The 26,503-nt window shown below is 45.2% G+C and overlaps 1 protein-coding gene across 2 annotated transcripts in view; it reads left to right on the forward strand.

The window, feature by feature from the left end:
* The first annotated feature begins 4,191 nt into the window (after positions 1 to 4,191).
* LOC140425032 (uncharacterized) overlaps positions 4,192 to 26,503 on the forward strand; it is a 45,915-nt gene continuing 23,603 nt past the window's right edge. The window contains exon 1 of one of the 2 annotated variants that reach the window (XM_072508820.1): positions 4,192 to 4,452. In XM_072508820.1, the coding sequence (XP_072364921.1) occupies positions 4,320 to 4,452 (133 nt within the window). In that variant the 5' untranslated portion in view covers positions 4,192 to 4,319. The remainder of the gene's footprint in view (positions 4,453 to 26,503) is intronic. The other variant, XM_072508819.1, reaches the window with a different exon arrangement.

The following is a 26,503-nucleotide window of genomic DNA, read 5'->3' on the forward strand; positions in this document are numbered from 1 at the left end:
CCTGAGGGTGTGGGGGCAATGGAGACAGCACATGAGATTGGAGGGGGCGTCAGTGTGGTCACCGATCTGTGATACTCACCGGTTTGTTCCGGGGGGTGGGACGGGGGCTTTAGGAGGTGGCAGCGGGCAGGGATTGAGTGATTTGGGGATCTCTTCATTGAAGAGGGCTTTCCAAACCTGGAGGCATGAGAGGAGGAGTTTGAGTTGCCGGGTGGGAACCGGTTTCGGTACCTACAGAAACGGGACTTTGTCCAGAGGCAGGTTCCAAGCTTTCCTCGCCTCCCCCTAAGGGAACTACAGGATAAGGTAATGTCAAAAACGGGGGTTGGGGAGGGGAGGGTCTCGGAGATATACAAGGAATTGATGGAGTGGGAAGGGGTCCCAATTAGGGAGGTGAAGAGGAAGTGGGAGGAAGAGTTGGGAGGGTAGCTGGAAAAGTCCTTGAAGAGAGTCAATTCATCCTCGTTGTCTGCCAGGCTTAGCCTGATCCAGTTCAAGGTGGTTCATAGGGCCCACATGACGATAGCCCGGATGAGTAGGTTTTTCGAGGAAGCGGAGGACAGGTGCGGACGCTGCGGGGGAAGCCCGGCGAATCATGTACATATGTTTAGGGCGTGTCCGAAGTTGAGGGGACTCTGGCAGGGATTTGCAGATGTCATGTCAGAGGTCCTGGAAGGGAGGGTGACTCCGAGTCCAGAAATGGCAATATTTAGGGTATCGGAGGATCTGGGGGCCCGGGGTGGGAGGGAGGCCGATGTTCTGGCCTACTCCTCCCTGGTGGCCCAGAGACGGATTTTGCTGGGATGGAGGGACTCGATGCCTCCAAAGTCAGGAGTGTGGGTAAGTGACATGGCAGGGTTTCTCAGGCTGGAAAAGATTAAGTTCGCCTTGAGAGGTTCAACTCAGGGGTTTGCTCAGAGGTGGCAGCCATTCATCGACTTCTTTAAGGAAAACTGAACGTCAGCAGAAAGTGGGGGGGAGGGGAAAAGTGGGGGAGAAAATGGGAGGCACAGCAGTGTAAAATAAGGTTAGGGAATCTAATATACGGGTAGTTAGGAGCTCGGGCGTGAGGGTAGTTGGGTATGTTATTGTGATGTGGTTGCATGCATCGGGCCGCTAGGTTATTTAGAATGTTAATTTGTTAAATTTGCTAAACTGTGAAAATTACAAATGCTCCAATAAAATATTTTCTTTAAAAAAAAAGGTAACAAGAACTAAATACAGTAACTATGTTTAACTACACTAACACTCTGAGCGAATCTACACTCCTGCTCTCATCGCAGTACACCCAAAAGAGAGAGAGGAGCAGAATGAGGTTGCTTTTATACCCCTGTTGGTACTGCCCTCTAGTGATCATCTGGTTCTATTGATTACACATTAACCCCTTATGTACATGCACATACAGAGATCACTACAAGCACCATCCTGTGGAGGTTTCCTACTTATAACTTGTATGCCACAAAAACTCAATCTACAAACACTTCTTTTAACTAAATCCTACCTTCAAGATTAAGTCAGCAACACACGTTTGTCCAGGAGGCCTTTTATAGCCAGTCCACACCAGCTGCATTGTCAGCTGATGCCGAGTTTCATAATGAAAAGCTTCCCTCTTGGGCAAATCAGATTGTCAAAGGTAGCCTGGAAAATGAGTGCATTGAGTGTTTTGGGGCAATTTCTTGCAGCAGTATGCTCTAAAGCCAAGCAGGGAACAGGCTGTCCTAAACCTGGTAATATGCAATGAATCAGGATTAATCAATAACCTCATGGTAAAGGAGTCGCTAGGTGACAGCAATCATCATGCGATAGGATTTCAAGTTCAGTCTGAAATGGAGAGCTATTCTTAATGAAAATATTTAAAATAAAGAAATTGAGAGCTATGTATCAATGACTGGTGTTTTAAACCTAAATAAAAGGTAACTATGAGAGTTGGCTATGGTGAACTGGGAAATTAGATTAAAATATAGCACAGTAGAGTTGCAGTGGCAAACCTTTAAGGAAATATTTAATAACTCCCAACAAAGATCTATCCCAATGAGAAAGAAACGCTTCTTGAGAAAGATGCAACATCTGTGACTAAATAAGGAAGATCATGATAGTATTAAATTGAAAGAAACACTGTACAAATTTGCAAAGATTAGTAGTCGGTCAGAGTATTGGACACATTTTAAGAACCAGCAAAGAATTACTAAAAAGATAATAAAGAGGCAGAAAGCAGAGTATCAGAGAAAGCTAGCAAATAATACAGATGAAAATAGATCCATACATACTAGGAGCAGGAATAGGCAACCCTGCCCCTCGGGCCTGCTCTGAATGACTGATCTGATTGTAACTTCGGCCCCACATTCTTGCCTACTCCAGATAAACTTTCACCCCTTGTTGATCAAGAAGTTGTCTAGCTCTGCCTTTAAAATATTTAAAGTTTCTGCTTTCACTGCGTTTTGAGGAAGAGAGTTCCAGAGACTCACAACCATGAGTGCTGAATATATCCTGCAGCATCATTATCATGGTTATATTCAGTCCCCTCAACTACTGTTGTGCCCTCACCATTTCACTGCCAAGTCTTAGGAAGGACAGGAACCCTGTGAATGTGGTGTTAAATTTAAAAGGGAGTCTAAATGTTGTTCCAATTGAGATAGTAGCGTATATTAACCGGCAAACTGCTTCTCCTGAGAGAGTTGTGTGCAAGCAGCCCAACACACTCATGTAAAATGCAGAAGTTGCCAATTTTGAGCCAGCTTCCTCCTATTCAATATTGAAATTTCAGTGGTTTTAACCACCAGAGCAAAATGACAGCTGGTTGTACACTCCACCCTCAGCTTAAAATAAATAATAATTTGCTGTTATCTGTTTTGCTTTACCGTTCAATGTGAATTTAGACACTTGAGTCTTTTCCCGTCCTAAACCGAGCCAGGACATGTAGTGACCAGGACGCGTGCATGTTTCCAGGGGGAAAATTTAACAGTCTGTGCTCCTGCAAGAGAAAGACAAGTGACACAGGATCCAGTGTTGCTGGTCACAGCTCGACACTGATGGACTGGAATTGTCCTCCTCAAAAAGAAAAGTTCCTGAGTTTTACAGATGGTGCTGGTGGGACAGTGGTCCACCTGGTTACGTTAAATCAATCACCCCCTTCATATTGCTAGGGAGCAGATATGGCAGAGGCGATGGAGTTGTTTTGGAGCTCCACATGTGAAGAAGAGCATGAAAGATCCAACAGGTGCAGGAATAGACAACTCTCTGGAATGCGTTATGTTTCCTGTAACAGTCTGGAAGGAACCAGCGGTGAAAATAATTAAAATGGGTGGCACAGTAGCACAGTGGTTAGCACTGTTGCTTCACAGCGGCAGGGTCCCAGGTTCGATTCCCGGCTTGAGTCACTGTCTGTACGGAGTCTGCATGTTCTCCCCGTTTCTGCATGGGTTTCCTCCGGGCTCCGGTTTCCTCCTACAAGTCCCGAAAAACGTGCTTGTTCAGTGAATTGGACATTCTGAATTCTCCCTCTGTGTACCTGAACAGGCGCCGGAATGTGCCGACTAGGGGACTTTCACAGTAACTTCATTGCAGTGTCAATGTAAGCCTACTTGTGACAATAAAGATTATGAAGATTATTATTCTTATAAAAGATGATAATATTGACCGCCAGTGGCAGATCCATGCAAGCACCATGTTTGGGAACCAGGCATGATGTAGACACGCTTTGCACTGATGTAGGTTAGGGGGGGGTTGTTCTGGGTGCCAAGAGATTGGTGTCCTCATTGTATTGTCTTTTGTATTTTGATACTGTCAATAAACTAAAAGATTTGTATAAGTGCAGGGAGGTTTTAATTGCTGAAACTCAGGCTGCTGGGGGACAATTCCTCTTTATGAACTCTCTGACCTGCACATTCATAGAGGGAAGTAACGCTGGGAGGAGGATCTCGACCTCCTACCAGACATGGACTGCACACAGCTGGTTAACACAGGGAAACGAGTGCTGGTCTAAGATTTACAGCAGCGGGCCCTTCTTGACACATTTATTTATCACGGGCTTGGCCTGTTTTAGAAATCGGCTTGTTTTCAGCCCCGACACGCGGGCGCATTTTTTTTTTTGGGGGGGGGGGGGACGGGACGGGAGGACAACCCAAAGAATAATCTGTGACCTCTCGAAATGGAACATGTTTACTGCCAATGGAAATAAGAAATTTCGCAACCTTTGTGGGTAGCAGTGTGAAGTGTTATCTCTCTAAGTTATAATATTTGAACGCAACTCGTGGTGGAGTGATTTTTAATTGGGTGCTTCGGAGATGTGTGTTTTGATCCTCTAGCCCTCCCACTTTTACATGACGACGTATCGATTCCTCCTTTTTGGCATCATTGTAAATCGGAAGCCAGTCCACGGTGAGCTGCTTCTCCCAGTTTGGCTGAAATTTGCGTCCCACTCACCGGCAATGGCAGAATTTGGGAGAACTGCAGGTATGGGAGTCAATGTGGAAGCCTTTGTGCGACCATTTCCTATGAATATTTAATTTGTTTTCGAATAAAATAGATTTGAACTTTCTTCAGCCGATGGTATGAAATGCTTCTTAGATTTGCTGTGGTAGAAAGTGGCCTGAGAGTTCTGAAAACTCATTGTTGCCCCTCGGTGTTTTAAGGGATAGTTTCGTTGTGAGCTTGAGTCGTTCAGAAAATCTGGACGCTTTAATAGTTATAGTTTACTGTTTCTGCGACGCTCCAACTTTCATTACCAAACTCGAGGTTTTCCAAATCTCTCTGCTGTCCGTGCCCCAACTGGCCAAGTCCCTCTCGTCCACTCACACGCTGTCTCAGAGTCACCTCCACTGGCTCTCAGGTAAACAACGCCTCCATTTTAAAACTCACATCCTTATTTGCAAATTCCTCTATGGCTTCCTCCCGCTCTCACTTCCGCAGGACTTAACAGTTATCTGCAAATCTCAAGTTCCGGCCTCAATTTTAATAGCTCCACCAATGGTAACATTTGCGTCCTGTTGCCAAGGATCCCATGGTCTTGATAGAATTCTGCCTGCCTCGCCACCTCTCATTCCTCCTTCAAGACACTCCTTCAAGCTTACCCCTGACCAAATTTCTGTTCATCTGCCCGCATATCGCCTTTGGTGTTCAATGTTCTCTTGTGAAGTGCCCTGGGGCGTTTTATTGTGTGAAAAGCACTAGATGAATATGATGATGTTGTTGATATTGTAGATCAGTGGTTCCCAACCTTTTCAATAACACGGCGGCACACTTCAACGAGACAAACAATTCCACAGCACACCAATTTTTTTTCAGCTGAATCGATTGCTCAAAAATGTCACATTTACTTATATTGACTATGGTTATGGTCTTATTAGAGCAGTGGTTTTCAACTGGTTACGGAAATGTTTCAGTGAGTGCAATACTTGAATATCTATGTTGATTTGCCAGTTTGTAGCCGCTTGAACAAGAGACTCTTGAGAGATAATGTTACCTTTACGTGTGCTGATTGTGGGCTGAGGCCCTTCCTGCCACCACCCTTTGCAGGTTCTCTTCATTAGTGTAGCTGCACAAACTGAAGGGTGGCGGAGGGCAGGAAAGCAGCCGCCTGGCCTGGGACCCCAGCCTCCGACACCCTGCGGGACTGACTGGCAGGTACATAGAATAAAAGCAACAGAATAACCTAGATTCTCCCCCAACTTCACAGAATCACAGAAAATACAGTGCCGAAGAGGCCCTTCGGCCCATCGAGTCTGCACCAACACATGAAAAACAGTTCACCTGGCTACCTAATAAATTTGACAGCACTTGGCCCAAAGCCTTGAATGTTATGATGTGTCAAATGCTCATCCAGGTACATTTTAAAGGATGTGAGGCAACCCGCCTCTACCACCCTCCCAGGCAATGCAATCCAGTTGGTCACCACCCTCTGGGTAAAGAGCTTTTTCCTCACATCCCCCCCCCCCCCCCCCAAACCTCCTGCTCCTCACCTTGAACTTTGTCCCTGCCCAACTGACCCTTCAACTATGCATGTTAGCACAGTGGTTAGCACTATTGCTTCACGGCAGCGGGGACCCGGGTTCAATTCCGGCTTGGGTCAATGTCTGTGCGGAGTCTGCACGTTCTCCCCGTGTCGACGTGGGTTTCCTCCGGCTGCTCCGGTTTCCTCCCACAAATCCCGAAAAAACGTGCTTCTTAGGTGAATTGAACATTCTGAATTCTCCCTCGGTATACCCGAACAGGCGCTGGAGTGTAGCGACTAAGGGATTTTCACAGTAATTTCATTGCAGTGTTAATGCAAGCCTGCTTGTGACACTAATAAAGATTATTATAAAATAACTGAAATACTATTGTCCACATCTTGCCCGTGGCAATCTTGTGGTGGGCGGGGCGGAAGTACCCAGCCCGCAGACTGTGACAAAATTGAGCCAAATGAAATTTCATCTGGATTTACTAAAAAACAAAATACTTATGATAACTCCTTAATACTGAGATTCCTAATTCTTCTGAAGCTTTAATTTATTTTCTTATTCGTGCTAAGCTGCAACATCATTTGGGCTCACTTGAGCAAGTGTACCTGAACACTCAGACCTAGATGTCTTCCTAATTGAACCAATGTTCTTTATTTTAATTTATTAAGCTTATGGTCTAAGATTCTAAGCTTTCCTCACAAATTGCTTAGACTTAGAAAATTTACCCCATGTGTGATCTTGTCAACCATTTGGGAGGGATCACTAGATAAAGCAACAGCAGTTGGAGGAAAATTATACAACTGGGAGAGATCCTTGAGGTAATGGGAACAAATATAGCAAAACAGCAAGTGTCCAGTGAGAAACACAGGAACAGAAAAATGCATAAAGTAGGAAAGTAACAGTGACAACTGCAGAGTAAGGAAAAGTATATAATTGGAAGACAGTACAAGAAGGCAGAGACACGCAACGTGGTCTGAAAGTTTCTATATTCATTGGAGAAGTGCAGTTTTTTTTTTGTTGTTGCTGAAAGTAATAGAAATGGGAACTTCAGTAGCAGGGTGAGAGTAAGGAAAGTGTGGCTTTCAGCTGCCAGCAGGTTTTTTTTCTAGTTAGGGCATCATGTCCCAGGCTTTGAGGGCCGAAGGGCCTGTTCCTGTGCTGTACTTTTCTTTGTTCATTGAACCTAGTGGTCATCTCTACGCTAAAGATATGGCAGCAGCTTTGCCAGCATTTCATGCTGTACGTGCGGAGGGGGAGGGGGGGGGGGGGGTGCGGGCGGGGGGATGTCAAGGTGGTCCCCTTGGTAACCATTTGTTTCGGCTGGGAAAATTGATACCATGATTGGGGAGTGGAAAGGAAGGGGCAGGAGCGGGTAAAGGACTTATTTTTGGGGGAATCGGTTTGTAGACTGGGAGGTGCTAAGGGGGAAGATAGGCATTAGTGGGATGGATATGTTCTGATGTGTGATTGGGTCCGGCGAGCTTTTGCTGATATTCTCGGTGGCACCGCCATCCACTTTGCTGGAGAGAATTATTTCTTGAGCGAGGTCAGAGGAGGGCAGCATAGAATCATAGAATTTACAGTGCAGAAGGAGGATATTTGGCCCCTCGAGTCTGCTGCGACCCTTGAAAAGAGCATCCGACCCAAGCCAACACCTCCACCCTATTCCCCATACCCAATAATCCCACCCCATCTTTTGGACACGAAGGGCAATTTATCATGGCCAATGCACACCTAAACTGCACATCTTTGGACTGTGGGGGAAAAAACCGGAGCACCCGCAGGAAACCCACACAGACACGGGGAGAACGTGCAGACTCCGCACAGACAGTGACCCAAGGTGGGAATCGAACCTGGGACCCTGGAGTTGTGAAGCAACAGTGCTAACCACTGTGCAACCATGGATGTCCAGGATATACTGACAGATCATGGGGGAAGGGCAGATATCAGTGGAGGAGATGAAGGTTAGGAGGGAGGAGGAGCTGGGTCCCATTTTGGAGATGGAGGTGTGGAGTGAATCTCTCTGTAGGGTGAATGCCATATCATCCTCCATTAAGTATGATTCAGCTCAAGGTGGTTTTCTGAGCACATCTCACCAAGGCTAGAATGAGTTGTTTTTTTGAAGGGGTTGAGGATAGGTGTGAGTAGTGTTCAAGGGGGGCTGCGAACCATTGGCATATGTTCTGGTCCTGCCCCAAGTTGGTGGGTTTTTGCGGGCCTTATTTTAAACACTATCTGCAATTCTAAATGTGGATTTGGAGCCCTGCCTGTTAGTGGCAATATTTGGGGTGTCAGACCAGCCAGAACTGAGGACGGGGTTTGGTGGTGCTTTGGCTTTTGCCTCATTGCTGGCTCGGCAGTAGATCCTGCTGACCTGGAGACAGGCAGCACCGCCCAGTGCCACAGCATGGCTGGGTGACTTGATGGAGCTTTCTCATCTCGAGATGGCTATGTTCACGATGAGAGGAGCAGTTGATGGGTCTATGACAGAAGGCGTCCATTTATATTGCATTTCAAGGATCTGATCGCTGTTATTAGGGAGGGGAATTCTATTGGGGAGGTGGGGTTATGATTGCGGAGGTTTTGCTTTTTGTTTGTTATAGTTTGTGGTTTTGATTGTTACTTGTATATTTTGTATAAAATGTTAACCTAATAAAAATATTTTCAAAACTAAATGTTAAGACTCTCCAGCGGTCCTCTTTCTCTTCAAGCTGCAAACATTTTTTAATTTATAAAAATTATGTTATTTTCTTTTGTGCACTAGGTATAATTAATTCATAAATGTGCTGTTTGTTACCCTGTACCAATTTACTGAAATTAACTTGAGGAACCTATTGGCAGAAATACATGATTTGTGGCGGTTGAATTGTTCAGTAAAAGGTGAAAGATTGTAATGAAAAATTTATCCTGTTCATAGTCCTCTTGATTTTACATCAAAAATCACCAAATGGTGTTGTAGTGTGAAACAGTTTCTGATTGCTTATGTATTGCAGCAGTTTGTAATTATATTATAGTTAAATGATTCATTCGATGAAAGCAGGTTCTTGGTTCATTGTCTGCTGGTATTTCATCCTGAGCTGTTTCTCTTTTTGATATAAATTTAGAGTACCCAATTATTTTTTTCCAATTAAGGGGCAATTTAGCTTGGCCAATCCAGCTACACTGCACATCTTTGGGTTGTGGGGCGAAACTAACGCAGACACTGGGAGAATGTGCAAACTCCACACGGACTGTGACCCAGGGCCGGGATTCGAACCCAGGTCCTCAGCGCTATGAGGCAGCAGTGCTACCCACTGTGCCGCCCCCTGAGCTGTTTCTCTTGACAGTTTTGTCGGTGGTAGTTTGCCATTGCCTTCCTCTCTCTGGCGCAGGGTGAGCAGATTCCAGGTCTACCTCAGTCGGAATAAGAATTTAATCTCCGCTGTTGGTGTTCTTCGAAACCTCGCTTTGGTATTTAGCCAACTAAGAAAAGCAGCAGCAGCCCCCCCCCCCCCCCCCCCCAACATATCCTCTGTTAACTGATAGTGAACATACGATTTGAGTCCATGATCGCCTAAAAACATATTAAATCACACTATTTTACATGTAAACATGTGAATTTTCCAGAAAATAAATACGCCAATCCACCTGAAGGGCAGCCTATTTCTTCAGTGTTTGATGTGCAGCTCTTGAGGAGGGGGGTACAAAAACAAGGTTGGCGCTCAGGTCAAAAATTGACTGGAGGGTTGTCAACATCCAGATTTGGTCAACATGGCCCCAAGAGGTAAAAATGGCGACAAGAGCTTGAGGTTGTCAGAATTGGCTTTTCTTCACCCCTCTTTCCCCCTGCCCTCCCCAAACTCACCTTATCTACCAGCTTCTGTGCACTGTAGCTCCTGAACTGTGAACTGCAGTACAATCGCTGTTTGATGTCTGCAGCCTGTTTTTTTTTAAGTTTGAGAATCGGGACTAAAAGTGGTTCAGGCCCTTAAATTGCCACATTTACCAGGTACCACATGAAAATTGTCAGCATTGCGCCTGAAAGTCTTCCCTATGCAAAATGAATCCCCTGCCCTGATTCTCAACAGTTGGGCACAAACAGCTGTACAGATAATCAAACTTCTGCTTTCTGCGTTAACAGGCAGAACTCGGGTGTTTGTGCAGTGAGGACTGGACAAAAAAGTCAATGTGGCACAATTACTGCCTGCAACAACAGTATTGACATTCTTCAGACAATAAATATGCCTTTGCAGGATGGAATTTATTAAGAGATATAACACAGGATTAGCTTATTTAAATGGTTTCATGCTGAGCATGTTGATCATGATGTACCATGAGCATCAGGTATGAAATTGCAGAGCACATGAACAAGGGGAAATTGGACAGAGATGTCAGTATTTTATTCTAATGTAGGTTTCAATTTCAGCATCTGGTTCCAATATTTGGAGGTGACTTGATAGTCTTGTTCATAGACTTCTGGTCACAGACATAGGGTGCACTTAGGGAGCAGAGCCATGGGGTTATGCTGCAACTGTACATGACCCTGGTGAGACTACATTTGGAGTATTATGTGCAGTTTTGGTCACCTCACTATAGGAAGGCTGTGGAAGCATCGGAAAGGGTGCAAAGGAGATTTAGAACATAGAACATAGAACAATACAGCGCAGTACAGGCCCTTCGGCCCACGATGTTGCACCGAAACAAAAGCCATCTAACCTACACTATGCCATTATCATCCATATGTTTATCCAATAAACTTTTAAATGCCCTCAATGTTGGCGAGTTCACTACTGTAGCAGGTAGGGCATTCCACGGCCTCACTACTCTTTGCGTAAAGAACCTACCTCTGACCTCTGTCCTATATCTATTACCCCTCAGTTTAAAGCTATGTCCCCTCGTGCAAGCCATTTCCATCCGCGGGAGAAGGCTCTCACTGTCCACCCTATCCAACCCCCTGATCATTTTGTATGCCTCTATTAAGTCTCCTCTTAACCTTCTTCTCTCCAACGAAAACAACCTCAAGTCCATCAGCCTTTCCTCATAAGATTTTCCCTCCATACCAGGCAACATCCTGGTAAATCTCCTCTGCACCCGCTCCAAAGCCTCCACGTCCTTCCTATAATGCGGTGACCAGAACTGTACGCAATACTCCAAATGCGGCCGTACCAGAGTTCTGTACAGCTGCAACATGACCTCCCGAGTCCGGAACTCAATCCCTCTACCAATAAAGGCCAACACTCCATAGGCCTTCTTCACAACCCTATCAACCTGGGTGGCAACTTTCAGGGATCTATGTACATGGACACCTAGATCCCTCTGCTCATCCACACTTTCAAGAACTTTACCATTAGCCAAATATTCCGCATTCCTGTTATTCCTTCCAAAGTGAATCACCTCCCACTTCTCTACATTAAACTCCATTTGCCACCTCTCAGCCCAGCTTTGCAGCTTATCTATATCCCTCTTTAACCTGCTACATCCTTCCACACTGTCGACAACACCACCGACTTTAGTGTCGTCTGCAAATTTACTCACCCACCCTTCTGCGCCTTCCTCTAGGTCATTGATAAAAATGACAAACAGCAACGGCCCCAGAACAGATCCTTGTGGTACTCCACTTGTGACTGTACTCCATTCTGAACATTTCCCATCAACCACCACCCTCTGTCTTCTTTCAGCTAGCCAATTTCTGATCCACATCTCAAAAAATGTTTATTTTACCATGTTGATGTCAATGTTTCTGTTCCTGTGATCATTTACCAGGATGCTGCCTGGTTTGGAGGATGGGTCTTATGAGGAAAAGTTGAGGGAGCTAGGGCTTTTCTCTTTGGAGCGGAGGAGGGTGAGAGGTGACTTGATAGAGGTTTATAAGATGATGAGGGGGATAGATAGAGTAGACGTTCAGAGACTATTTCCTCGGGTGGATGTAGCTGTTACAAGGGGACATAACTATAAGGTCCAGGGTGCAAGATATAGGAGGGATGTCCGAGGTAGGTTCTTTACTCAGAGAGTGGTTAGGGTGTGGAGTCGGACACTTTAGGAACTTTCAAGCGGTTACTGGATAAGCACATGGAGCACACCAGAATGACCAGGAGTGGGATAGCTTGATCTTGGTCTCGGTCAAGGCTCGGCACAACATTGAGGGCCGAAGGGCCTGTTCTGTGCTGTACTGTTCTATGTTCTAATACTGAGGGAGTGCTATATTATTGCAGATGCTGTCTTACGGATGAGACCTAAGTTTTCTGTAATGCCCTGTCCAACATTTATCCCTCAACTAATACTGTTTATATAAAAAAGTTGTGCATTTGAAAGAGGCCGACGTCTTGGCCTTTGCCTCCCTGGTAGCCCGAAAACGGATCTTGTTAATGTGAAGGGACTTGAAGCCCCCGAGTGTAGAGACCTGGGTTAGTGACATGACTGGGTTTCTCAGTCTCGAGAAAATAAAGTTCGCCTTAAGAGGGTCAATGTTAGGGTTTTCCTGGAGGTGGCAGCCGTTCGTCGACTTTCTCGGGGAAAATTAAAATGTCAGCAGATGCAGCATTCCAAAGGGGGTGAAAGAGCGGATTGTTGTTGTATGGTTGAGGTGCGTGAAGATTGGGCTGGTGGGGGGGGGGGGGGGGGGAATGTTTATTTTACCATGTTGATGTCAATGTTTCTGTTCCTGTGATCATTTTCAAATGCCTTAATAAAATATTATTTTAAAACAAAAAGTTGTGCATTTCATTCCTTGGTGGATATATACCTGCATCTTGCACATGTGCACTTGGTTTAAAGTCACATTTGCAGCTTTGAAGCAAGCGTTGTGATCCATTATTGTTCAAGCTGCCCTGCACTATAAATCAACAGATCTGGCAGTAAGAGAACAGGCCTGTCTCAAAACACCACTTCCATTGATGGTGGTTCTGTGATATGTAAATAATAAAAAATGCTGTTCCCTGGCCTGGTACCTAACTTTACACTACACTAGACATCCATGTAAGTAGCAATTGATTATGACTTGTGGTCGTTCTACATTAATGTTAAACAACTGGTGTTGTCGAGCAATAAAATAACAGTCATTTTGGTATTTTTCCTTTCCTTTTAAAGAGTGCATCTGGCTTGCAGCAACCAGCAGTGCCTGTTTTTTCCCTTGCACCTCAATCATAAAAATGCCTGAATGAAGTAGTGCCGAAACTAAAATATACATTATGATCAGAAAATGATAATTTCTCATATGAGTTGGTGTCGGAGGGAGTTGAGCATATTCGGGATTTGTTCGTGGAAGGGAGGTTCAAGGGGGTTGGAGTTGTGGTGGCTATACCAACTCCTGAGGGGAAATGAATTCTGGTACATGCAGTAGCAGGAATTTATGTGAAAAGAGCTCTCTTCGTTCCCTCCTCTGCTGAGGCATGCCTTACTAGATAGGTTGTTATCATATGATGAGGTGGGGGAGGGGAAAATCGCAGATATTCAAGGGTGGTTACTGGAAATGGGGAAAGCATCATTAGAAGAAATAAGGGGGAAGTGGGAGGAGGAGCTGGGAGTGGAACTGGGAGGAGTGGCCTGGAGTGAAATATTGTATCGGGTGAATTCGACTTCCGCCTGTTAGAGCCTGCTACAGTTTAAGGTGGTCCTCAGGGCTCATATGACATGAGCTCGGGTGAATAGGTTCTTCCCTGAGGTGGGAAATAGGTTTCCCAAGTGGGCTGGCGAATCAAGAACATATATTTTGTGTTTTTGGGGGAGGATCAAGTTAGTCGAGGTTTAAAAATGACAAACAGTTTGTACTTTGGCTGTGTTTTCTGGATGGTTGTGAATGGTTTTTATTGTGTTTGGAATAAAATATGTTTATATAATAAAAAAAGAAAATTATCATTTCAGCTGAAGGAGAAACTCTAGTGTAAGTTCACCCATACATTTGCAATTCACAGTAATAAAAATTACGTTGCCCAAATCAAGTTAATTTGCTGTCAAGTGCCTGGAGTGCAGTGGTACAATCAATAAATGTTGTACATGTTCAGCTAAATTTTAAGAATTTAAAAAATGAATAAAATCACAAAGGTTGTGTTGCAATAGGTGGAGCATCTGCTGAACTTGAACAACAGTGACTGATACTGAACAGATTGTGGTTCAACCTGTTCCAGGAAATGAGTCTATCTGAAAAATTCCCCAGCCAGTGAAAGCGCTAGTCATTTTAAATTAGCTTGAATCTGAAGCAGTTTCTGCATGCTAGTCTGGAGGGGGAATAAACAAATACTTTATTTGGTAAAACTTTTCAAATTGATTTAGATGAGGGAACTGTGGTATTATAACTATCAGCATTACAATGTAGTGTGATGAATAGCCACTAGAGGAAGCTGCAGATACTACTATATAAAGCAATGATGCTATACCTTAAGGGAGGAGTGCATGCAGGAGACAGCTCGTGAAGGTCATAAGAGCAGTTATGTGAGAAGGTTAGATTATAGTTTATACCAGTAGTGAGATTGGCAGTAGATGAGTTAGATGTTATTGATCAATTCTGCATTGTAAATGGTCTAAGTGTCAAAACACAATTTGGTAGTGTAAATAAAATACTAAATTTGTTTCAGTAAAAGCTGTAATGTGGTCTTTGTGGAACACTACGTCAACCATCCTAAATACGCAAAACAAAGAACACCACCGGAACCAAATATAATATCTCCAGGTTTGCAGATGTCACAAAACTGGGTGGAAGGATAGCTGTGAGGAGGATGCAGAGATGCTTCAGTGTGATTTGGACAATTTGAATGAGTGAGTGGGCAAATGCATGGCAGATGCAGTATAATGTGGATAAATGTGAGGTTATCCACTTTGGTAGCAGATTATTATCTGAATGGATATAAATTAAAAGAGGGACCTGGGTGCAGTGAGACTTGGGTGTCCTTGTACATCAATTGCTGAAGGTAAGCAAGCACGTGCAGCAAGCAGTAAAGAAGGTAAATGGTAAGTTGGCCTTCATAGCAAGAAGATTCAATTACATTTGCAGGAATGTCTTGCTGCAATTACACAGGGCCTTGGTAAGACCTGGAATACTGTGTGCAGTTTTCATCTCCTTATCCGAGAATTGATGTTATTACTATAGAGGGAGTGCAGCGAAGGTTTACCAGACTAATTCCAGGAATGGCGGACCTGACATACGAGAAGAGATTGAGTTGGTTAGGATTGTATTCACTGGGGTTCAGAAGAATGAGGGGGATCTCATAGAAACTTATTAAATTCTAACAGGGTGACACAGGGTAGATGCAGGAAGGATGTTCCCAATGGTGAGGGAATCCCGAATCAGGGGGTCACAGTCTGAGGATACGTGGTAGACCATTTAGGACTGAGATGAGGAGAAGGTTCTTCACCCAGAGGGTGGTAAGCCTGTGAAATTCTCTACCACAGAAAGTAGTTGAGGCCAAAACATTGTATGTTTTCACGAAGGAGTTAGTCATAACTCTTGGGGCGAAAGGGATCAAAGATTATGGGGGGGGCGGGGGGGAGGCAGGAGCAGACTATTGAGTTGGATGAGCAGACATGATCATAATGAATGCTGGAACAGGTTAGAAGGGCCAAATGGCCTATCCCTGCTCCTTATTTTCTATGTTTCTGTCAGTTTTATCTGATTCTCATACAAGCCTGAACCAGACCGCCCTGTTGGGTTTATTACAAACTGTTAAAGCTGTACTTGATCTCTAAATTACCCGGTAGTGATATATATGCAGCTGATTTCCCAGTGGTTTGGCAGAACAGCCCACATGACTTCCCTTGAATTTTACCTGTGAAGATTTGTCTACCTTTCGGCAACATCTTCCCTCTGGGTACAACTAAGGAGAGCTGCTTGGAGAATCATAAGTTCCAGCCCTGCTTCTGAATGCCATTCAGTGGTACATATTTTTACTGCAACAGCAGTATTGTGCTTAAAGCTATGTAATGATTCATATGGATGTCAGCATTACATAGCAAGCTGAAATTGCCATGAGAATAACCTTTCATATCTGTCATGTGACCTGTTTTATCTGATTGCATGCAACTCAAATAGATTAACCTACAACTAGAATGACATATTAATCTATCTTCTTTGTTGGAATTTAAAGATCCCGTGACAGTATTTGAATATCTCCCAGTGTCCCACGCAATTTTACCTCAACAGACTTCACTCAGGAAAAGCAAATCTAGTCATTAGTTCATTGCCTTTTGTGGGAACTTGGCAAGTTTAAATTGGCTGCCATGTTTCCCTCCAATACAAAAGTGACTACGTTTAAAGTGCTTTTTGGCTATAAATCAATTGGGGCATTCTGATATTGTGAAAGGCACTATACAAGTAAAAATTACCAACCATCCAGCAAACGTCCGAGGATTTTATTTATTCAGTTCCTCTGTGCTGTGATATAATGTACATTTTTTCTGTGCTGAATGTTTAACTTGTATCGCCATACCAGTACAAAAAGTCTACAAGGTACTATTGTGGCTTTCTGTGAGCTGGGTCTGCAAATCAAGGACAATTAATATGCATGGGATAGTGGTCTCTGTAAAACAACACCAGTGGAGAGGCAGTTGGGAGATTGAAAACCGCGCCAGTGGAGAGGCAGTCGGGAGATTGAAAACCGTGCCAGTGGTGAGGCAGTCGGGAGATTGAAAACCGCACCAGTGGAGAGGCAGTCGGGAGATTGAAAACCGTGCCAGTGGAGAGGCAGTCGGGAGATTTAAAACTGCGCCAGTGGAGAGGCAGTCGGGAGATTGAAAACCGCGCCAGTGGAGAGATTGAAAACCGTGCTAGTGGAGAGGCAGTCAGGAGATTGAAAACAGCGGCAGTGGGGAGACAGACGGAATATTGAAAACCGTGGAGAGGCAGTCGGGAGATTGAAAACCATGCCAGTGGAGGGGCGGCAGGGAGATTGAAAACCGTGCCAGTGGAGAGGCAGTCGGGAAATTAGAGATATTATTAGATCTAAGGAAGAGGCATACAAATTGACCAGAAAAAACAGCAGACCTGAGGATTGGGAACAGTTTAGAATTCAGCAAAGAAGGACAAAGGAATTGATTAAGAAGGGGAAAATAGAGTGTGAGAGTAAGCTTGTGGGGACCATAAAAATTGACTTTAAAAGCTTCTATAGGCATATGAAGAGAAAGGATTGGTGAAGACAACTGTAGGTCCCTTAAAAGTCAGAAACAGGGGAATTTATAATGGGGAACAAAAATGGCTGACCAGCTGAATACATATATTTTGGTTGTGTCTGTATCAGAAATGTTGGAGAAATCTGGTTTAGTGGGAGGGGGGAACTGAAACCAATATTAGTAGAGAAATGGTGTTGGGGAAATTGATTGGGATTGAAGGCCAATAAATCTCAGCGGCCTGATCATCTACATCCCAAATTACTTCCGGAAGTGGCCTAGAAATAGTGGATCGTCATCTTCCAAGATTCTTGGAACAGTTCCTACAGATTGGAGGGTAGCTAATGTAACCCCATTATTTAAAAAGGGAGGTAGAGAGAAAACAAGGAATTATAGACCAGTCAGCCTGATGTTGGCAGTGGGGAAAATTCTGAAGTCCTTTGTAAAAGATTTGATAGCAGAGCACTTGGAAAACAGTGGCAGGATTGGTCCACATCAGCATGGATTTACAAAAGCGAAATCATGTTTGACAAATTTACTGGAATTCTTCTGGGTGTAACTAGTAGAGTTGATCAGGTGCAGCAAGTGAAAGTGTTTTATTTGGACTTTTAGAAGGCTTTTGACCAGGTCCTATGTAAGAGATTAGCATGCAAGATTGAAGTGCATGGAATTAGGGTAGTGTACTGAGATGAATAGATCACTGGCTCGCAGACAGGAAACGAAGAATAGGAATAAATGGGTCTTTTTCCAACTGGCAGGCAGTGACTAGTGCCGTACTACAGGGATCAGTGCTACAACCCCATCCATTCATAATGTATATTAATGATTTAGATGAGGGAACTAAGTGTAATATCTCCAAATTTGAAGATAACACAAAGCTTGGAGGGAGCGGGGGGGGCGGGGGGGGGGGGGGGGTGAGCTGTGAGGCAGATGCAGCGATGCTTCAGTGTGATTTGGAGCAGATGCAGTATAATGTGGATAATTGTACAGTTATTGACTTTGGTAGGAAGCCAGATTATTATCTGAATGGCTATAGATTGGGAAAGGGAAATGTGTAATGAGACGTGGGTGTCCTTGTACACCAGTCATTGAAAGTCAGCAGGCGGTTTTAAAAAAAAAAAAGGCAAATTGTATGATGGCCTTCGTTGTGAGAGGATTTACGTATAGGAGCCGGGATATCTTGCTGCTGTTATACAGAGCCTTGGTGAGACTTCACCTGGAATATTGTGTGCAGTTTTGATCTCCTTATCTGAGGAAGAATGTTCTTGCTGTGGAAGGAGTGCAGTATACCAGACTGATTCCTGGGATGTGGGACTGACGTATGAGGAGAGATTGATTCCTGGGACGATGGGACTGACGTATGAGGAGAGATTAAGTCAGTAAGGGTTATATTCGCTGGAGTTTAGAATAATGAGGGGGGAACTTGTAGAAATGTATAAAGTTCCATCAGGAGTAGACAGGGTAGATGGAGGAAGGATGTTCCCAATGGCAGGGGAGTCCAGAACCAGGGGTCACATCCTCAGGATATGGAGTAAACCATATGAACAGAAATGTCTTCACCCATAAGAGTGGTGAACCTGTGGAATTCTCTACCAGAGAAAGTAGTTGTGGCCAAAACATTATGGGCGGGATTCTCCACTCCCACGCCGAAGTGGCCGCGCCGTCGTGAACGCCGTCGAGGTTCACGACGGCGCGGAACGGCCCCGGTCCCGACCGATTCAGGCCCTGACAATGGGCCAGTATCGGGGCCGCGTCATCTACCTGCGCCAGGCCTTGTCGCCCGCATAAAAGCGGCGCCGCATAGATGATGTGGCCGGCGCCGCATAACGGACGTCATCCGCGCATGCGCGAGTTGGCCGGCGCCAACCCGCGCATGCGTGGTTGCCGTCCTGTCCAAATCCGCCCCGCAAGAAAATGGGGGACGGATCTTGCGGGGCCACGGAAGGAAGGAGGTCCTCCTTCAGAGAGGACGGCCCGCGATCGGTGGGCACCGATCGCGGGCCACCCCACATTGCAGGTGAAGCCCGGTGCAGGATCCCCCCTCGCCGCCCCCCCAGCGTTCATGCACCGCCCACGACTGCAGCGACCAGGTGTGGACGGCGCCGGGGGGAACCCGCCGTTTTGGCCTGGCCGGTCGGCCCATCCGGGCCTCAGAATCGCGGGGGTGCCGGAGAATCGCCATTTTGGGTGTCTCCGGCGATTCTCCGGCCTGCGGCCCACGAAACGCGACCGGGCAGTTCCCGCCGCTTGGGAGAATCGCGGGAGGGCGTCGGACCGGCGTCCCCTGAAATTTTGGCGGCCCAGGCAATTCTCCCAACCGGCGTGGGAGTGGAGAATCGCGCCCTATATGTTTTCAAGAAGAAATTAGACATAGCTCTTAGGGTGAAATGGACCAAAGGATGACGGCATGGTGGTTTGCACTGCTACATCACAGCGTCAGGGACCCAGATTCGATTCCAGCCTTGGGTCACTGTCTGTGGAGTTTGTACATTCTCCCGTGTCTGCTCCGGTTTGCTCCCACAGTCCAAAGATGTACAGGTTAGGTGGATTGGCAATGTTAAATTGGCCCCTTAGTATCCAAAAGGTTAGGTGGGGTTGCAGGGATAGGGTGAGTGCATGGGCCTAGAGAGGGTGCTCTTTCAAAGGGTTAGTGCAGTCTCAATGGGCCAAATGGCCTCCTTCTGCACTGTAGTGATTCTATGATATAGGGGTGAAAGTGGGAGCAGGTTACTGATTTATATGATCAGCCATGATATTGAATGGTGGAGCAGGCTCGAAGGGCCGATTGGCCTACTCCGGGTCCTATTTTCGATATTTCTATGTATGTTTGCCCAACTTGGGAGAATGTTGGAGGGAGGGAGTCTAGCCTTCCCTCCTCTTACGACTATTAGAAACATCACAGCTCAAGTCCACATTTTTTTGAAATGTTTCCAGCTTTGTTTAAGATACTTCCTCCTTATTTTGCTGCTACACCAGGAAACTGCAATTAACCATTCCCTTTTGATGTCAGCCTTGCCATTGTCAAAGATTGATGGTCCGCATAATGTAAAGTAAAGGGGAATGTCACTTCTGTCATGATATCCACATTAGCATACCATGGTGCAATCACACACACACACTGATGGACAGGTAGTTGGACCAACCAACACACACACAACATTGCAGCCAATCACCAGTGAGAGCACACGCACTATAAAACAGGGAACACCACAGTTCCCGCTCATTCTACCAGGAGATAGCTCAGAGCACAGAGCTCACAGCGTGCCACTCAGACATAGACCATGTGCTGAGTGCCTCACTAAGATAGTGATAGAGCTGGGTCCACAGGTTAGCTGGTGAAGCACGTACGCAAGCCAGTAGTTAGTTGTTACAGTTGTTTTGACAATAAAACAGAGTTGTACCATCTACAGCCGTGTTGGATCATTTGTGCATCAGAACACCCAACACGAGAACTTCCAAAACAATCTCAAAAGGGGTTGAGTTTATATTTCTGTGAGTAAATATTTTTTAAACTAAATTGAGAGTACCCAATTTTTTTTCCAATTAAGGGACAATTTAGCGTGTCCAATCCACCTACCCTGCACATCTTTTGTGTTGTGGGGGCGAGACCTATGCAAACACTGGGAGAATATGCAAACTCCACAAGGACAGTGATCCAGGGCCGGGATTAAACCTGGGTCCTCAGCGCCGTGAGGCAGCAGTGCTAGCCACCATGCCTCCCTTTCTGTGAGTCAACATAGTGGGCCTTTGGGGTTGAGGATTACTCATGATTACAGAAATGAATTCAAGCCACCTTGCAGCAGGGCAAAGAATCAAATTCATCCTCAGGGCGAATCACAGAATAATACAGTGCAGAAGAGGCCATTCGGCCCATTGAGTCTGCACTGATGCATGAAAGACACCTGACCTGCTTACCTAATCCCATTTGTCAGCACTTGGCCCATAGCCTTGACCGTTCTGACGTGCCAAATGCTCATCCAGGTACTTTTTAAAGGATGTGAGGCAACCTGCCACTACAGTGCATTCCCGACTGTCACCACCCTTTGGGTAAAAAAGACTTTCCCTCAAAGCCCCCCCCCTAAACCTCCTGCCACTCACCTTGAGCTTGTGTCCCCCTGTAACCGACTCTTCAACTAAGGGGAACAGTTGCTCCCTGAGGGACAGTTGCTCCCTATCACCCTGTCCATGCCCTTCATAATATTATACGCCTTGATCAGGTCCCTCCTCAATCTTCGCTGCTCCATTGAAAACAACCCAGGCCTATCCAATCTCGTTTCATAACTTTAAATGTTCCATCCCAGGCAACATCCTGGTGAATCTCCTCTGCATCCTCTCCAGTACAATCACATCCTTTTTATAATGTGGCGACCAGAAATACACACAGTACTCCAGCTTTGGCCTCACCAAAGTTCTATACAACTGCAATGTGACCTCCCTGCTTTTGTAATCTATGTCTCGATTGATAAAGGCAAGTGTCCCATATGCATTTTTCTCCACCCTATTAACCTGCTCTTCTGCCTTCAGAGATCTATGGACAAACACTCCCAAGGTCCTTTTGTTCCTCGGAACTTCCCAGTGTCCGGCCATTCATTGAATACTTTCTTGTCAAAATTACTCCTTCCTTGTATCACCCACACTTTTTAGGGTTAAATTCCATCTGCTTTCCTGTCCATTTCAACATCCCAATCACTGCTGCCTCATGGCGTCGAGGACCCGGGTTCGATCCTGGCGCCGGGTCACTGTCCGTGTGCAGTTTGCACATTCTCCCCGTGTCTGCATGGGTCTCACCCCCACAACCCAAAAAGATATGCAGGGTAGGTGGATTGGACACACTAAATTGCCACTTAATTGTAAAAAAAAGAATTGGGTACTCTGTTATGGGCCAGGGTTTAGAGAACCTCAAAGTGTATCATGGAGTTCACCTGACCCACAACTTTTACCAAATTGTGGTGTGGAGCACACGGCCCACTCTACAGGTGTACAGCAGAAATGGAAAAGTATTTTTTAAAGCAAAACAATGTTTATTCTATGAACTCAAGTTAACTTTTTAAAACATACAGTGAACATCTTAGCAACCATTAATTCAAATACAACCCACAAATACAACACTAAGTAAACCTTTGCTTTCCTTTTTAACATCCATATGACTTAAAACACCTTTTACCAGAAGCACATTAGGTTTACATTTACTACTGAGAACATTTATACTTCTGAATTCACCAAATGATCAAGAGATAGTCTTTTGATGGCAGAGAGAACAGCAGTACACCTTGGTCTGGCTTCAGCTCCAACACTGAAAACAAAACTAAAATACACCCTGCAGCAAACAGCCTAAAACGATAGTAAAAAGCTAACAGCCCAACTCCACCCACTCTCTGACATCACTGCAGTAGTAAACACCCATTTTTTAAAGGTACTCCCACATGACAACTCTAAATTTAATTTAATTTTTTTTAATATGACCATCCCATTTTATATCGTCCTTTTAACTCGAGGCACTCAACCTCATTGTTAACCACCTGGCTGATCTTTGTATCATCCGCAAACTTACTGATCCTACGCCCCCCCCCCCATTTAATATGTAATTTATATAAGTGACAAACAACATACCCTCTTATGGACTGACCTCGTTAACACTACACCCCTGTATGCTTCATCCGATGCTTATGTAGTTACATTGTGTACCTTGTGTTGCACTATTATGTATTTTCTTTTATTTCCTTTTCTTTTCATGTACTTAATGATCTGTTGAGCTGCTCGCAGAAAAATACTTTTCACTTTTCACGTGACAATAAAAAAATCCAATCCAATCCAATAGGGGACCCAGCACAGATCCCTATGATATGCCACGGGATACTGGCTTCCAGCCACTAAAACAACTGTCTGTCATCACCCTCTGACTCCTACAGCTCAGCCAATTTTGAACTCATCTCATCAAGTTACCCTGTCTCCTATGTGCATTTGCCTTCTTTAGAAGTCTCCTATGTGGGACCTTGCCAAAGGCTTTGCTGAAATCCATGTAAACTACATCAACTGCAGTAACCTCATCTACACACTTGGTCACGTGCTCAAACAAATACAATCAAATTTGTTAGGCATAAGCTCCCTCTGACAAAGCCATGCTGACTATTCCTATTCAAATCTTGCTCTCCAAGTGGAGATAGATTCCCTCCTTCAGAATCTTCTCCAGTAGCTTCCTTCCTTCAGAATGTTCTCCAGAACATTTCCTACCACTGACGTGAGACCCACTGGTCTGTAGTTCCCTGGCTTATCTCTCCAACCTGGCTTAATTCTACAACCTTTCTTAAATATTGGGACCACATTAGCTGTTCTCCAGTCCTCTGGTACAACCCCCTTGGCCAGAGAGGAATTAAAATTTGGGTCAGAACTCCTGTAATCTCCCTCACTTCCCACAGCATCCTGGAATGCAATTTATCCGGACCTGGTGATTTGTCCACTTTTAAGTCTACCAACACCTCCAATACCTTGTCATTCCCTGAGACAATTTGCTCAAGAACCTCACAGTCCCCCTCCGAGTTCCATATCCACCTCATTATCTTGGGTGAAGACAGATGTGAAGTATTTGTTCAGAACCCTACCAATGTTCTCTAGCTCCACTCACAGATTTCCCCCTTGGTCCCTAATAGGCCCTACTCTTCCCTTGGTTATCCTCTTCCCACTTTTACCAGCCAGAGCTTTCTCATATCCCCTCTTTGCTCTCCGAATTGCTGTCTTCAGCTCCACCCTGCACTTTCTATACTCCACTGATGCCTCCGTTGATTTGCTCCTCTTACTTGCTAAAAGCCCCTCTCTTTCTTCTCATTCTCATTGAATCCTGAATGTCTCTGGAATCTATGGTTCTTTGGGCTTGTTACTCCTTCCTATTACCCTAGAGGGAACATGTTGGGCTTGTATCCTCCACATTTCCTTTTTGAATGCCCCCACCCACTGCTCTCCTGCAGATTTCCCCACAAGTAACACTTTCCAGTCCACCTTGGCCAGATCCTGCCTTAATTTAGTAAAATCCACTCTTTTCCCCCAATCCAAAATCTTTTTTTGCAACTTGTCTATTTCTTTGTCCATAACAAACTTAAATTGTACTATGTTGTGGTCGCTATCACCAAAATGCTACCCACCAACTCATTAACCAACTGTTCAGCTTTATTCCCCAGAATGAGGTCCAGCACTACATCGTCCGTTGTTGGACCCTCTACATATTGGGCTAAAAAGTTCTCCTGTATACATTTTAAGAAATCCACACCATCTAAGCTCTTAACATGGTGACTATTAATGTTGAGAAAGTTGAAATCGCCTCATATAATTACTTTTACACACCTCTGTGAATTGCGCACATATTTGCTCCTCAATTACCCGCTGACTATCTGTGGGTCTATAATAAACAGCTAGCTGTGCGGGGGTGACATTGCCCATGGGTGGGGAGTGTGGGGGACCCACAAGTCACTTGGCGATTAGGCCACCCTTTCAAAATGGCGGCCCGATCTCTGAGTTCAGCTGCCCGATGCTGAAAAAAATTCTAAGTGTGGTCTAAACCAGTGAAAAACGCCCCAGGGCCCAAAAAGTGACTAAGTGTCATTGGATAGTGGTGGGGAACTCGCCAGCAGAGCCAGCGGGAAACTCCCTGAAACACCTGCCAAAAAATTAACTTAGAAATGTTTCCATTGAATTCCGCCCATCATCTCTCCTTACTGCAGTAACTGGCTCCTGAACTGATAATGCAATTCCGCCTCCCCTTTTACTCCTGCCTCTGACTCGCCTGAAGATTCTATATCCGGGGATGTTGAGTTGCCAACTCCTTCAACCACATCTCTGAGATGGTTACTATATCACAATTTCGCGTGTCCATCCCCGCCCTACTCATCTGTTTTACCTGCAATAATCCTGGCATTAAAGTAGACACCATCCAGCCTTGTCTTACACCCTTGACACTACTGCTGTATTCCCTCTGACTTGATTGCTTTTCTGTGTCCCTTTTTCTGCTAACAATCCGCGTCCCCTTCTCCTACCAAATTAGTTTAAACTCCTCCCACTGGGGTTTTTTGATTGCTATAACTAAGATATTTGTAAATCTATTATTGATTTGGCTGCAGTTAGTGTTTGATCAACAAGAATCTTCAATTACAGGAAAGCAGTCAGCATTTACTTTTGCATCCAGATGGCTCTGTGTTTATGCCTCGTGTCAACCAGTGGTAAAGTTGAATAAATGCTATGGCTCTGATATGTTGTAAGAGGTGATGACGGAGTTTGGGATAGATTTTCAGCAAACAGTGGGCAGAGTTCCCCTTGCACTTGTCAGATATTACTGACGAGAAGCTCAACCAATTTTCAAGGTCACAATTTGGAGCTCTAATCTAGGGGTGGAGTAGGAATGAGGTAGAAATGTGAGGGGGGGAAGAAAGGATGACGTTCTATCACAAAATACTTTTGAGATTCGATTCTCTTGATACTGTTACATCTGCCTTTTCCTGGTGGCTATTCATGGTTGGCCTTTTTCATAAGGGATGGATTTCTGTATGGTTTCTCCCACCCGTTTACAGTAACTTACATTGAACACATTGGCATCATTTACATATTCTACCCCCTCAAATAGCCGGCTCATCCTCGCCCTTGTGAGGTGTGCTCTATATACCATCTTCAGCTGTACCAGCCCCAATCTCGTGCACGAGGTGGAGACGTTCACTCTTCGGAGCACCTCACACCAGAACCCCTCCTCCATACCTTCTCCCAACTCTTCCTCCCACTTTGCTTTGATCCCTTCCAGTGGTGCCTTCTCCTCTTCCAAAATAGCCCCGTAAACTGCCGACACTACCCCCTTCTTCAGTCCCTCTGTCGTCAGCACCTCCTCCAGCAATGTAGAGGCCGGCTCTACCGGGAAGCTCTGTATCTCCTTAATGACAAAGTCTCGAACCTGCATGTATCTAAATATTTCCTCCTGTTCCAGCCCATACTTCCCTCCCAGCTCCTTCAATCCTGCAAACCGACCCCCAAGAAACAAATCTTTTAGTGGCTTAATTCCTCTTTCCTCCATCGCCGAACATTTCCATCCCACTTCCCTGGCTCAGATCTATGGTTCCCCCGAATCGGCATTTCCCTTGACTCTGCCCCCAACCCGAAGTGCTGGCGAAACAGCCTCCAAATTCTCAACAAAGCTATTACTACCGGACTCCGAGTATTTCCCTGGGGCCGTCGGGAGTGGCGCTGGTGCTAGCGCCTACAATCCCAACCCCATACACAAACTCTCTTCCATTCTGACCCACTGGGAGTCAAGCCCTCTGACCCAGCTCCGTACCTTCTCCACATTTGCCGCCCAGTAATAATACAACCCCCCCTGCCTGCCTTCCTCTCTGTAGTAGCACCTTTCTAATTCTGGCCACCTTCGTCCCCATATGAACGAGGTAATCATCCCTTCAATCTCTCCAAACATTGCCTTTGGCAGGGAAATCGACAGGCATTGGAAAATAAACAGAAATCGA

This window comes from Scyliorhinus torazame, chromosome 6, assembly GCF_047496885.1.
Source record: "Scyliorhinus torazame isolate Kashiwa2021f chromosome 6, sScyTor2.1, whole genome shotgun sequence".
Classification (NCBI taxonomy): Eukaryota; Metazoa; Chordata; class Chondrichthyes; order Carcharhiniformes; family Scyliorhinidae; genus Scyliorhinus; species Scyliorhinus torazame.